At 37.7% G+C, this 13,634-nt stretch overlaps 1 protein-coding gene across 3 annotated transcripts in view; it reads left to right on the top strand.

The window, feature by feature from the left end:
* The window catches only part of CFAP97 (cilia and flagella associated protein 97), a 47,516-nt gene extending 42,670 nt beyond the window's left edge, over window positions 1-4,846 (top strand). For 2 of the 3 annotated variants that reach the window (XM_054553195.2, XM_024245501.3), the window contains exons 4-5: window positions 339-489; window positions 1,583-4,842. In XM_054553195.2, the coding sequence (XP_054409170.1) occupies window positions 339-489; window positions 1,583-1,713 (282 nt within the window). In that variant the 3' untranslated portion in view covers window positions 1,714-4,842. 3 annotated transcript variants of the gene reach the window in all.
* Window positions 4,847-13,634: the final 8,788 nt, after the last annotated feature.

Genomic DNA, 13,634 nt, shown 5'->3' with positions numbered 1-13,634 from the left:
ATATCATAGTGGTTTGGTTAGCTGTGGGATAGGCAAAAACCCTTGGATTTTTATGAAATTATATTATTTGAAATGTTTTCCACATGGTATGTCGGGAATGATTTAAGATCTTTTGGCGGGATGTGGTGGGTCTCACCTGTAATCCCAGCTACTTGAGAGGCTGAGATGGGAGGATCCCTTAAGCCCAGGAGTTCCAGGCCAGCCTGAGTGACAGAGTAAGATCTTGTCTCTTAAAAAAAAAAAAGAAAGAAAGTGAATGTCAGGCTCTAGAATGTATTGCCTTGTTAAAAATGGTTGCTGTTTAACCTTGCCTTTCAAATTAATTGTCTTTATTAAAGGCTTTATTGAAAAGGCTTGAGGCTGTGAAACCAACAGTTGGTATGAAACGCTCAGAACAACTGATGGACTATCATCGCAATATGGGCTATCTCAACTCATCACCATTGTCAAGACGGGCCAGATCCACTCTTGGCCAATATAGCCCATTAAGTAAGCATTTTCAAAATTATTTTACACTTATTTGTATGTTGTATCCTTTTTCTAAAAAAATGTAACTTATGTTATTATGATAGAGTTTTAAATGCCAACCCTGGAATGCGTTCTGTTATTTGTCACTGTCATGTTTTGTGTTATTTGTATTAGTTCACTTAATTTCAGGTTTCATTTACAGCATATAATGACAGGAAGGAAACCAGGAGATAAAATAATAAAAAATATCAGTAGGTTCTTAGGTAATTGAGGAAGGACTTTTAATTTCAAAGTTTATTGAAGGAAGAAATACACAGATGTGCTGTTTAAAAGCTGCTAAAACATTCTCCTTAGGTGGTTAAGAATTATTGCTAATAGCCTCCAGCCCTTATATGTGCTTTTTCTTACTTACTGGATAACTAAAACAAAAATTAGCAAACTGATCACACAACAAGCCTTAACCGCTTTACAGTAAGCAGTAAGGCTTGTTGTGTGATCAGTTACAGACCTAGCCAGCTGTGTGCCCCAGAGAATACAGGAATGGAGTGACCATTTAGTGCTGGAGTGTGCAACATCTAGAAAGGCCAGTGTCCTTTACAGAAGTCTCTGCTGTACTTCATGTATGCATTCTAAACCATATAATAAATAGAAGGGAATACCAAACCGCCTGATGCCACAACTTCCCAGCGCCCGCTCTCGTGAGTCTTCAACTCTCATGACTAGTAGTTCCATTTATTCCTTCTCCAAACCTTGCTTCCGTGGTATAGTGACTAAGACAGGGTCTTATTTTAGTGACTCATACTTAGCATTGTCCCTAAATGTAGTAAGTTATGTGTTGATTAGATATATAAATGGTTATACAAAGTCATTTTTTTCACATGAATTATTTGAGAAGCTTTTAAAAATGTTTGTTTTCCACGCCAATCCAGTGAATCAAAATCCCCTGGGGTGGCATCTGGATATGTTTGTTATTATATTTTTTAAGTTCCACAGGGAATTCTGAAGTGCATTCCTAGTATTAGACTATTAGACACACATAGAATGTGGAAGAGAAACTAGTCTGACTTCAAGTGAGGAGAAGTTTCTCAGATATTTCTTCCTTGTATATTTTCAGGAGGAGCTTCCAGGACATCCAGTGCTACGAGTGGTCTCAGTTGTAGGAGTGAGCGATCAGCTGTTGACCCCTCCAGTGGCCACCCTCGAAGAAGATCTAAACCCCCTAATGTCCGTACAGCTTGGTTATAAAACACTTTTTTTTTACTTTAAACATTGTTCACACAACTTTTCTTGAAGTGCTCGTGCATATTACTATAATTCTCTGTGTAAACATCTAGAATACCGTTTTAGCAATTTAAGGTGTACAACAGTGAGTTGTAATGTATTGTTATTCAGTGCAAAATTATTGTCAAAAAACGATTTAATGTAAAAAGTGTTTCCTGAGGATGTATTTATATGAGATGTATGTGTTCTTAATAGAGAAATAGTGGTATGCATGTGTATCTTCTTATTATAGAAATTGACTCAGTTGTCATGCTGTCAAAATAGTAGTGATAGTATCATTGCATGTTGTACCCAAGATGGTCAGTATATAGTTTTCAATTTGTGTTATTTTCATTTCTTTATAAGCGTTATACCATGAGCTTAGCTCCTAAATTTGGCTGGCTTTGTTTTTCATTTGCTTTAGAACTTATGTGGCATGACATAGGTTGATTATATGAGATTTAACACTTACTATGAATCAAATCTTGAAATTTGTTTTCATTGGTAGAGCTGATCTAGATTTGATGAGCAGATTGAGAGACACTTGTATTGGAGCAATTCTTGTAATTCACCAGAGGTATCTAGTTATTGTATAAGTGCACTGAGTTAGATCTTAAAAGTTTGATCAATCATTCCAAACCATTTCAAATATGAATATTAGAAAGTTCAACTTAGAAGCTTCCCGTTTGTGTTTTCATACATTCAGGTAAAGTCCTATTTATGACTCTTAGAAATGAGGTAGGTTTTAGAGCTACAGTCTTCTAACTCGTGAATAGTTTAAGGACCACATGAGTTGCAAACCAAGTATTTGTTGAATCAGTAAAATGGCACTATCAGCATGAAGAGCCGAGAAGCAGATCCTGAGGTGTGTTGGACAGTGTTTTAGGTAATTCAGTATTTATTATGTTATTAGAGAAGACTTAGCGTAAGAAAGAAATGCTTTAGAAATTCCAGCAAGTATTTATAAGGCCTGAAAACACTAAAATTTGAACAAAAAGGGAAATAAATCACACATTTGTTGAGGTTGCTGCTTTAAATATTAGCTAATTTTCTTGTTTTGGTTTACTTTATTTGATTGAACCCTGGAAGTATTATTTTTACCAGTCCCACATTTAACGACCTAGTAATCTTGATGGAATTGGTAATGGCAGATAGGGTTTAATGTTGTTGACTTTTCAAATTAGAATTTTTTTTCTGTCAAACTTAGGCTTTTATGTAACAAGGTATGATATCTCATTGTTACCACCGTTTTTCACTACTAGCCTTTTCAGTGTGCCCTTAAAATGTATTGGAAAGGTTCCATGTTAAATGACAAATATCTTTCTCAGTATGAATTTTTTATCTGTAGCCACAATAAGATTTTCATTTTTCAGTACTCAGGCTCTGTAGCATGTATGCTGAATGCTTTTTCCCTTAGCACCTTTAACAGTAAGGTATTACTGCATTTTACAAAACATCAATTCAAAATGTCTTGGATTTAGTTTGTATTAATAGATTTTGTTTAGGATCAGGCCTGTGAACATGGGCGCAGTGAAGTTAAATAATTCATGTGACCACAACCTGGCTTTGAGGTCTGCTTCTTTTGGGGGCCATAATTTTCATTCAATGTTATTTGATGCTCTGTTCTGGTGAACAAGTTACTATACCTTCTGTGTATATAAGCTTGAGCTATACTAAACCAAGGCTTTATTTTCTTTTGTTTTTTAACTTACTGTACTTTTACTGTTTATATAACCTATATTTCAAGAGAGAGAAGATAATGCTGAATTTTAAATTTAGCATTTGAACATCTGTCCAATAGTGAATTAATCAGTTTTTTAAAAATTGATTTTTAAGTTGTTCCAGAAAAAAAAATATGTTTTATATATAATCTTTTTATATATATAAAAAATCTTTTTTATAGATTTTATTTTAAAAATCTTTAAAAAAAGATTTTTTATATATATATAAAGATTATATATTTATATATAGTCTTTTCTGTTCATAATGGCATTAGTCTCTGAGTACATTTTATATTATCTTTGCTGCCACATGTCAGGATACAACACAATAGTTTTATAAACAAAAACTGTACTTTGATTTTAGGTACTAATTTAATGCTTTAGTTTTTACTGCTTTGAAAGGGGAGGTTCATCTAAGTATTACTGATAACAGGGATCCAACTTAAAGTAAAGGTTGGAAAGGGCAACAGTCTTTTAAGCAGAACTTCCATCCTGTTGTCATGGTTACTTATGTATAATGAATATAAATAGACAAATAGGAGTTGGAAAATGTGGTATATTCTAAGTCAAGGTGCTATGAAGTTGTTATAGTTTAAGGGACATTCTTAAGAAGGAATTACTTAAGTATATTACTCTTCTCGTTTTCAAGGACATGAAAAAGTAAAGGATGGTCTAGCACTATTTTATTTTATTTTTTTTGACTTGTACTGAATATATGTACTTTGAAGATTTACATCTATAACTAGAAGGTATACTAATCTGAGGTCTGGTTATTAGGCCAGATTCTTGTTCAGTTATTTTTTAAACTAATGTTGCCTCCTTTTTAGTAAGATTCTACGGAAGTTTTTTAACTATTAAAGTTATTTCTTAAGGGTAGCTCTTATACTTCCTCTACTCTCTTTTTCAGTTTCCATAAAAAGCTGTTTTCTTAGCTATTACTTCAAATAAAGTTCTTTGGTTTGCTTAAAAATGTAGTGTAATGCAGTTGTTTTCTCCCCGCTAACGCGAGTGTCCAAAATAGATATCTAGACAGCTTTGAGAAGGTGACAGTCATGGGTAAGTGATGGCTGTGCCTCTCATCTTCAGATTCTTCATACTGCAAACTGTGAAACATGTTAAGACCATATAAATCCAAAGATGTGAGCTGGTTATACTTTAATAATTAAATTCATAAAAAGTTTACTATCTTCAATGCCAAGAAAGTCTTAACCTATCAATGATTATATACAATCTTAGAAAATGTGCTTAACAGTTATGGCTTCTTTATAAGTAAAGAGTAATAAGAAACTTAAAATTAACACCCTTTTAAGATGTTCTGTTCCATTTTAATGTATTTTAGGCATTTAGAACTAGCCTGGCATAATGAAGAACGAAATAAAAGAATTAAAGATAACTGAGTTTTGATCCTATGTTTACCTCTAAAATGCGCTGTCTTGTTCCAATTTTCAAAATTAGAATAACTTTTACGTGCCTTACAAGACCAAGAATTAGTAGGAATAAAGTTGAAAGGACGGTGTCAGTTATTTCTGTCTTTGAAAGTATAATATTTACATGGAAAAGAGTTTGCTTAAAATTATATTCTTAATCAGAATTTCTTTAAACTACATCATCTAATTGCTTCTGTAAAATTGTTCTGGTACTACAATACAGTGGACATTCTTACAGCTTAAAGAAATGGGCTTTCTGTTGTTGTTGTTTGTATTTTTGAGATGGAGTCTTGCTCTGTCACCCAGGCTGGAGTGCAGTGGCACGATCTTGGCTCACTGCAACTTCTGCCTCCCAGGTTCAAGCGATTCTCCTGCCTCAGCCTCCTGAGTAGCTGGGATTACAGGCACACACCACCATGCCCGGCTAATTTTTTATATTTTTAGTAGAGATGGGGTTTCACCATGTTGGCCAGGCTGGTCTCGAACTCCTGACCTCAAGTGATCCGCCTGCCTCAGCTTCCCAAAGTGTTGGGATTACAGGTGTGAGCCACCGCGCCAGGCCAGGAAATATTTTTTAAAAGTAGTCATGTACGTCAACATTTCACATGTATTCTATATGAGTAATAAACACACTAAAGCTTGCTGCAAAACATCAGTTTAGGTATTTTTTATGAGGGTTTAATAAAACTAGCGCCATTGGAATAAATTCCTGAGTAGCTCCTGCAGTGGCATATCTGAGCTCTCAACAGCAAAGAGCAAGAATGCTAGAGCAAATAGGATTATTTTATGGCAGAAAATTTTATTTGATTTTTCAATTCTGGTGATGGATTTTTAATTCATTTAGAGATATTTCTGGAGCCACCATAATAGACTCTTAAGATTCTATGCTTCCATTTCAAAATTTAGTTGGTAAATCCAGGTAAGTTGCACTATTTGCCCTAGATGACATTTTTGAGGTTTAACTGGTGTACAAAATAAAACTTAGGAGGTAACATCATTATTTTACTATAATGAGACAGGGTTTTTTCACATGGCACTAATCCACAATTATAAGATAGTAAAAGAATTTGAGGCTGGGGATGGTGGCTCACGCCTGTAATCCCAGCACTTTGAGAGGCCGAGGCGGGCGGATCACGAGGTCAGCAGTTCGAGACCAGCCTGGCCAATATGGTAAAACCCCGTCTCTACTAAAAATATAGAAATTAGCCACACATGGTGGTGCGTGCCTGTAGTCCCAGCTACTCGGGAGGCTGAGGCAGCAGAATCGCTTGAACCCAGGAGGCAGAGGTAGTGAGCCGAGATCACGCCACTGCGCTCCAGCCTGGGTGACAGAGCGAGACTCTGTCTCAAAAAAAAAGAATTTGAAGAGTCACCAAAAAATGATTAAAAACTATGGTGCTAAATTCTTACAAGATATATATTACAATGAGAGTCTTCATGAAAAAACCACACATCACATTTATTTCATACATTTTGGAATTATAGCTAGTCTCCAAAGTTTGGAGGGTGCTTCGTTCTTGATTTGATTCTGAGAATCTATTTTATGAAAAACATATGCAGCATTAAGCAAATATATCTGCTTCCCACATAGTTACCTATACAAACTAGAAAAATCTAATTCTGCCATTAACTGCGGTCTTCACTTTTAACACCTGAGTGTAGTTTTGCCTGTTTTTGAGTTTCATATAAATGGGATTATGCTCTTGTGTATGACTTTTTAGCTCAACATCTTTATGTTTGTGAGATTCTTTGATATTGTTGCATGTAGCTATAATTGGTTCATGTTGATTTTTATGTAGTATTCTAGTACTTGACTATACCATGATTTATTTTATGTATTATGTGGTTGATGGATATTGTGGGTGGTTTTCAGGTTTTGACTATTACAAATAATGCTAATGTGAGGATTTTTGTAAATGTGCCTTGGTTGATCTGTGTGTACTTTTTAGTTGGGCATGCACCTAGCGGTGGAGTTGCTGGGTCAGAGGTGTGCTTGTGTTTAACAGATAATGCCAGAGTTGTCCACAGTGAGTGTAACAGGTTATTCGTCCACAAAAGTGTGTAAGTTTCTGTTGCTCTAGAGACTCGTTAATATTTATTATTGTCAGTCTTTTTTTTTTTTTTTTCAGGCTGGGTCTTGCTCTGTCACCCAGGCTGGAGTGCAGTGGCACGATCATGGCTCCCTGCAGCCTTGACCTCCCTGGCTCAAGCGATCCTCCCTCCTCAGCCTCCCAAGTAGCTGGGACAACAGGCATGCGCCACCATGTCCAGCTAATTATTGTATTTTTTTGTAGAGATGGGGTTTCGCCATGTTGTCCAGGCTGGTCTCGAATGCCTGAGCTCAAGCAATCCTCCTGCCGAGGCCTCCCAAAGTACTTGCAATCCCAAAGGGATTCCATATGTGAGCCACTGCAACTGGCCTTTCAGTCATTTTTTTAAAGTTTTAACTATTCAAGTGGATATTTAATATATCTCATTGTGATTTTAATTTTATTATTTTGAGTAATAATTAGATAGAACACTTTTTAAAAATTTTTCAACTTTTATTTTAGATATAGAAGGTACGTATGCAGGTTTGTTACATAGGTATATTGTACCCAGGCAATGAGCATAGTACCAACAGGTAGTTTTTCAGCCACGTCCCATTCCTTCCCTTCCCTATCTAGTAGTCCACAGTGTCTGTTCCCATGTTCGTGTCCATGCATACTCAGTGTTTAGCTTCTACTTATAAATGAGAATATGCAGTATTTTATTTTCCGTTTCTGTGTTAATTTGCTTAGGACCATGGCCTCCAACTCCACCCATGTTGCTGCAAAGGACATGATTTCATTTTTCTTATGGCTGTGTCATATTTCTTGGTGCACATGTACCACATTTGCTTTATCCAGTCTACCACTGAAGGGCACCTAGGTTGATTCCATGTCTTTGCTATTGTGAATAGCATGGAGATGAACATACAGTTGCGTGTGTCTTTTTGGAATAAGGCTCTATTTTCCGTTGGGTATATATCTGATAATGGGATTGCTGGGTCAAATGGTAGCTCTGTCTTAAGTTTTTTGAGGAATCTCCAAACTGCTTTCCGCAGTGGCTGAACTAATTTACGTTCCCATCAACAGGTATAAGCATTCCCTTTTCTCCACAGCCTCTTCAGCATCTGTTGTTTCTTGACTTTTTATAATAGCCATTCTGACTGCTGTGAGATATTATCTCATTGTGGTTTTGATTTGCATTTCTCTAATAGTGATAATAAACATTTTTTCATGTTTCTTGGCCACTTATATGTCTTTTGAGAAGTATCTGTTCATCTCCTTTGCCCATTTTTTTTTTTTTTAAGACGGAGTCTTGCTCTGTGGCCCAGTGCTCTGCACTGGAGTGCAGTGGTGCGATCTCGGCTCACTGCAACCTCCACCTCTCGGGTTCAAGCAATTCATCTCCTTCAGCCTCCCAAGTAGCTGGGACTACAGGTCTGCACCACCATGCCCAGCTAATTTTTGTATTTTTAGTAGAGATGGGGTTTCACCATGTTGGCCAGGCTGGTCTTGAATTCCTGACCTCGAGTGATCCACCCACCTCAGCCTTCCAAGTGCTGGGATTACAGGTGTGAGCCACTGCGCCTGGCCTCTTCGGGGATTTTTATAGTTTGAGGTCATACATTTAAATATTGAATCCATCTTGAGTTAATTTTTGTACATGGTGAAAGGTATGGGTCTGGTTTCAATCTTCTGCATATGGCCAGCCAGTCATCCCAGCACCATTTACTTAATAGGGAATCCTTTTCCCACTGCTTGTTGGTGACAGCCTTGTCGAAGATGAGATGGTTGTAGGTGTGAAGCTTTATTTCTGAGTTTTCTCTTCTGTTCCATTCTATTCTACTCTGTTTTTGTACCAGTACCATCCTATTTTGGCTACTATAGCCAGTGTGATGCCTCCAGCTTTGTTCTTTTTACTTAGAATTGCTTTGGCTATTAATATTCACTCTTTTTTGGTTCCATATGAATTTTAGAATGGTTTTTTTTTTCTAATTCCATGAAGAATGATGTTGGTAGTTTGATAGAAGTAGTGTTGGGTCTGTAAATTCCTTTGGGCAGCATGGCCATTTTAACATCTTTCAATCCATGAGCATGGAACATTTTTCATTTGGTTTTGTCATGTCTGATTTCCTTCAGCAGTGTTTCATAGTTCTCCTTCTAGAGATCTTTCACCTCTTTGGTTAGCTGTATTCCTAAGTATTTCATTTTCTTTGTGGCTATAATAAATGGGATTGTGTTCTTGATTTGCCTGTCAGCCCAGATGTTACTGGTGTATAGAAATGTTACTGATTTTTATATTTGTACGTAGATTTTGTATCTTGAAATCTTATTAAAATTGTTCATCAGTTCTAGTAGCCTTTTGGCAAAGTCATTAGGGTTTTCTAGATATAGAATCATATTGTCAGTAAAGAGAGATAGTTTGGCCAGGCACGGTGGCTCATGCCTGTAATCCCAGCACTTTGGGAGGCTGAGGCAGGCAGATCCTGAGTTCAGGAGATCAAGACCATCCTGGCTAACACAGTGAAACCCTGTCTCTACTAAAAATACAAAAAACTAGCCCGGCATGGTGGCACGCGCCTGTAGTCCCAGCTACTTGGGAGGCTGAGGCAGGAGAATCAGTTGAACCTGGGAGGCAAAGGTTGCAGTGAACCAAGATAGCGCTACTGCACTCCAGCAGCCTGGGCAACAGAGCAAGACTACGTTTAAAAAATAAAATAAAAATAAAAATAAAATAGAGAGAGAGAGTTTGATTTTCCTGTTGGATGCCTTTTATTTCTCCGGCCAGGACTTCTAATATTCTGTTGAATAGGAGTGGTGAGGGCAGGCATCCTTGTCTTCTTTCAGTTCTCAAGGGGAATGCTTCCAGCTTTTGCTTGTTCAGTATGATGTTAGCCGTGGGTTCATCATTGAGGGTTCTTATTATTTTGATGTATGTTCCTTCGATGCCTAGTCTATTGAGGGTTTTTTTAATCATGAAGGGATGTTGGATTTTACCAAAAGCTTCTCCTGTGTCTATTGAGATGATCATATGGTTTTTCCTTTTAATTCTGTTTATGTCGTAAATCACATTTATTGATTTACATATGTTGAACCAGCCTTGCATCCTAGGAATAAAGCCTGCTTTATCCTGGTGAATTAACTTTTTGATGTGCTATTGGATTCAGTTTGCTAGTATTTTGTTGAGAATGTTTGCATCTGTGCTTATCAGGGATATTGGCCTGAAGATTCCTTTTTTGGTTGTATCTCTGCCAGATTTTGGTATCAGGCTGATGCTGGCTTCATAGAATGAGTTGGAGAGGATCGCTTCCTCCTTGATTTTTTTTTTGGAATAGTTTCAGCAGGATTAGTACTAGTTCTTCTTTGTATGTCTAGTAGAATTTGGCTGTGAATCCATCTTTTGCAGGGCTTTTTTTGAATTTTTATTTTTGGTAACGGATTCTATTTCAGAGCTTGATATTGGTCTATTCAAGGTTTCAGCCTCTCCCTGATTCAGTCTTGGGAGATTGTGTGTTTCCAAGAATGTATCCATTTCCTCTAGATTTTATATTTTGTGTGCATAGTTGCTCATAGTATTCCCTGAGGATCTTTTGTATTTCCGTGAGATGAGTTGTAACGTCATCTTTGTCATTTCTGATTACACTTACTTGGATCTTTCTTCTTTGTTAATCTAGCTAGCAGTCTATTAATCTTGTTTATTTTTTTCAAAGAACTCTTGGTTTCACTGATCTTTTGTATGGGTTTTGTTTTGTTTTGTTTTTTGAGACAGGGTCTCGCTCTGTCCCCCAGGCTGGAGTGCAATGGCGCGATCTCGTCTCACTGCAACTTCTGCCTCCCAGGCTCAAGCAATCCTCCCTCCTCAGCCTCCCAAGTAGCTGGGACTACAGGTGCACGCCACCATGCCAGGATGATTTTTGTATTTTAGTAGAGATGGGTTTTCGCCATGTTGGCCATGCTAGTCTCAAACTTCTGGCCTCAAGTGATTTGCCAGTGTTGGCCTCCCAAAGTGCTGGGATTACAGGTGGGAGCCACCGTACCTGGCTTTTGTATGGGTTTTTGTCTCAATTTCATTCTCTAATTTTAGTTATTATTTAGTGCTTCTCTAATTTTAGTTATTATTTAGTGCTTCTCTAATTTTAGTTATTATTTTCTCCTGCTAGCTTTGGGATTGTTTTCTTTTTTTTCCCCTAGATCGTTTAGATGCAAAGTTAGATTGTTAATTTGAGATCTAACTTCTCGATGAAGGCATTTAGCACTATAAACTTTCCTCTTTTCTTTTTTTTTTTTTTTTGAGACAGAAGCGTTTTGGATTTTCGATATTTTCGGAATTTGGAATATGTGCATATACATAATGAGATGCCTTGGGGATGGGACCCAAGTCTAAACATGGAATTAATTTATGTTTCATATACACAGTATACACATAGCCTGAAGGTAATTAACACAGTATTTTTAATAATTGCATGCATGAAATAAAGTTTTGACTGACCCATCACAAGGTCAAGTGTGGAATTTTCTACCTGTGGCACTATGTCAGTGCTCAAAAAGTTTTGGATTTTAGACCATTTTGGTTTTCAGATTTTTGGATTAGGGATCAAGAATGAAAATTGTTTTTCCCAAGTGCTGCCTCTTGACTTCAGTTGCAATGAACATATTGTTATTTTTCCTTCAAACACGAAGGCATAAAACCTTGGCACTCTCACTGATTAACACTTTTTTTTTGCTTTAGACGGAGTCTTGCTCTGTCGCCAGGCTGGAGTGCAGTGGTGCGATCTCAGCTCACTGCAACCTCCGCCTCCCAGGTTCAAGCGATTCTCCTGCCTCAGCCTCCTGAGTTGCTGAGCCACCCCCAGCTAATTTTTGTATTTTTAGTAGAGCCACCACGCCCAGCTAATTTTTGTATTTTTAGTAGAGACGGGGTTTCACCGTGTTGGCCAGGATGGTCTTGATCTCCTGACCTTGTGATCCGCCTGCCTCGGCCTCCCAAAGTGTTGGGATTACAGTGTGAGCCATCGCACTCAGCCTGATTAACATTTTTCTTCGATGTCTGTATCATGTCCTGTCTGTTCTTCAAAACACGTTACTCATTTTCACTGCCATCATTCTAATCCATGCCTTTATCACATCACTTTTGCATTACTAAAATAAGCTTTTAGCTAGAAAAAGCTGATGAAACACTGACTTAAGATTATATGTTATGTGGTTTGTTACTTAAGTCACGTCTCACATATTTTTAGTTTGCTTTACTTCCCTAATAAGTTAAAAGAAAGCCCCTGAGAGCAAGGACCATATGAAGCTTTTGCATTGGTTACGGCATTCAGGCTGACGGGAAGCCATACATGGGTGTCACTCAATATGTGTGATTCATCAGTGACTGCAAAAATGGCAAAACTAAACTCATCTAATCTTTAAAGGGCTATGAAAATTAAAATGACTATGTAGAACACAAAAAAATTACATACAAGATGTTTTATGTGAGACATGTTATAGGTATTTTGTCGTCGTTGTTGTTTAGGGACAGATCTCACCCTGTAACCCAGGCTGGAAATCAGTGGTACAATCATAGCTCACTGCACCCTCCCTCCTCAGCCTCCTGAGTAGCTAAGACTATAGGCGTGTATCACCACACCCACCTAATTTTTTATTTTTTGTAGAGACAAGTTCTCCTTATGTTGCCCAGGCTGGTCTTGAGCTTCTGGGCTCAAGTGAACCTCCCACCTCAGCCTCCCAGAGTGCTGGGATTACGGGCGAGTCACCATGCCTGGCTGATCTTTCTATAACGTTTATGACTTCAAAAATGGTAAGACAGCTGATTCCCATTATTCACGGAAGTTATATATTACAAAGTTGAGGCAAACACTGAAACATTTTGCCAAGGGGAAATACAAGTTTAGGTTCCCATGCGCCGCTGGTCACAAAAATCATACATAACCTTGTTTTATGTGTTTATACTTAAAGACACCTTATTTAATATATATTTGCTGATCATTAACACTGAGCTCGTGGCCCAGGCCTGAAGACAGCTGATGTGACACATGTATTTTCCACAAGGCATGTCTTAGCCCTCCTGTGCTGAGGAATAGCACTCTGCTTGGGGGGGCCATGTTAATTGGCAATGATTGTGCCTTGGATAAACTGCATTGTCCACTGCACAAAGTGGGGCCTTTTTAAACAGCAGAATTACTGTAGCACGAAGTAAATACATGAACAGGATGCTTGTTTACAGGATGAGGCCAAAATGAAAAGGCAGGGTAAGTGTCACCTTGTTCCACTGCAGCTAGGGACGTGTGTCAGACAACTTGCGTCTGTCATTGCTCTGTGTGTGTCCAAGGACCTTAAAGTGGTTACAAATAATGTTTGGCAGTGAAGCCAGTTTACAGATATGTAATCTGTGAATGAGATCAACTGTAGTTTATTATGGATTGATAAAATCTCTGATATTCAGGAGGAGCAGAAAAGCAAAGAATTTATGACACGGTAGACTTTGTTAAATTTTATTTAAGGGCTTGAAATTTGCATTTAAGGCAGCCGTAAGTTTTTATTAATTGCATTATACGACTCCAACAAGCCTGTCCGGCCACCCCCACGGTGCTTTGCATGTTCAAGATTTCACCCGAACTGATGAAACCCTTTCCCAAATATTTTGTAGGTTCCCTGTGCTTTTTAGATGCACTTTCCCTTCTCGCTTATTCTTACATTCAACAGAAACTTGCTAAACACCTTCTCTGTCC

Source organism: Pongo abelii, chromosome 3 (assembly GCF_028885655.2).
Source record: "Pongo abelii isolate AG06213 chromosome 3, NHGRI_mPonAbe1-v2.0_pri, whole genome shotgun sequence".
NCBI lineage: Eukaryota > Metazoa > Chordata > Mammalia > Primates > Hominidae > Pongo > Pongo abelii.
This window is presented reverse-complemented; position numbering and strand designations above follow the sequence as displayed.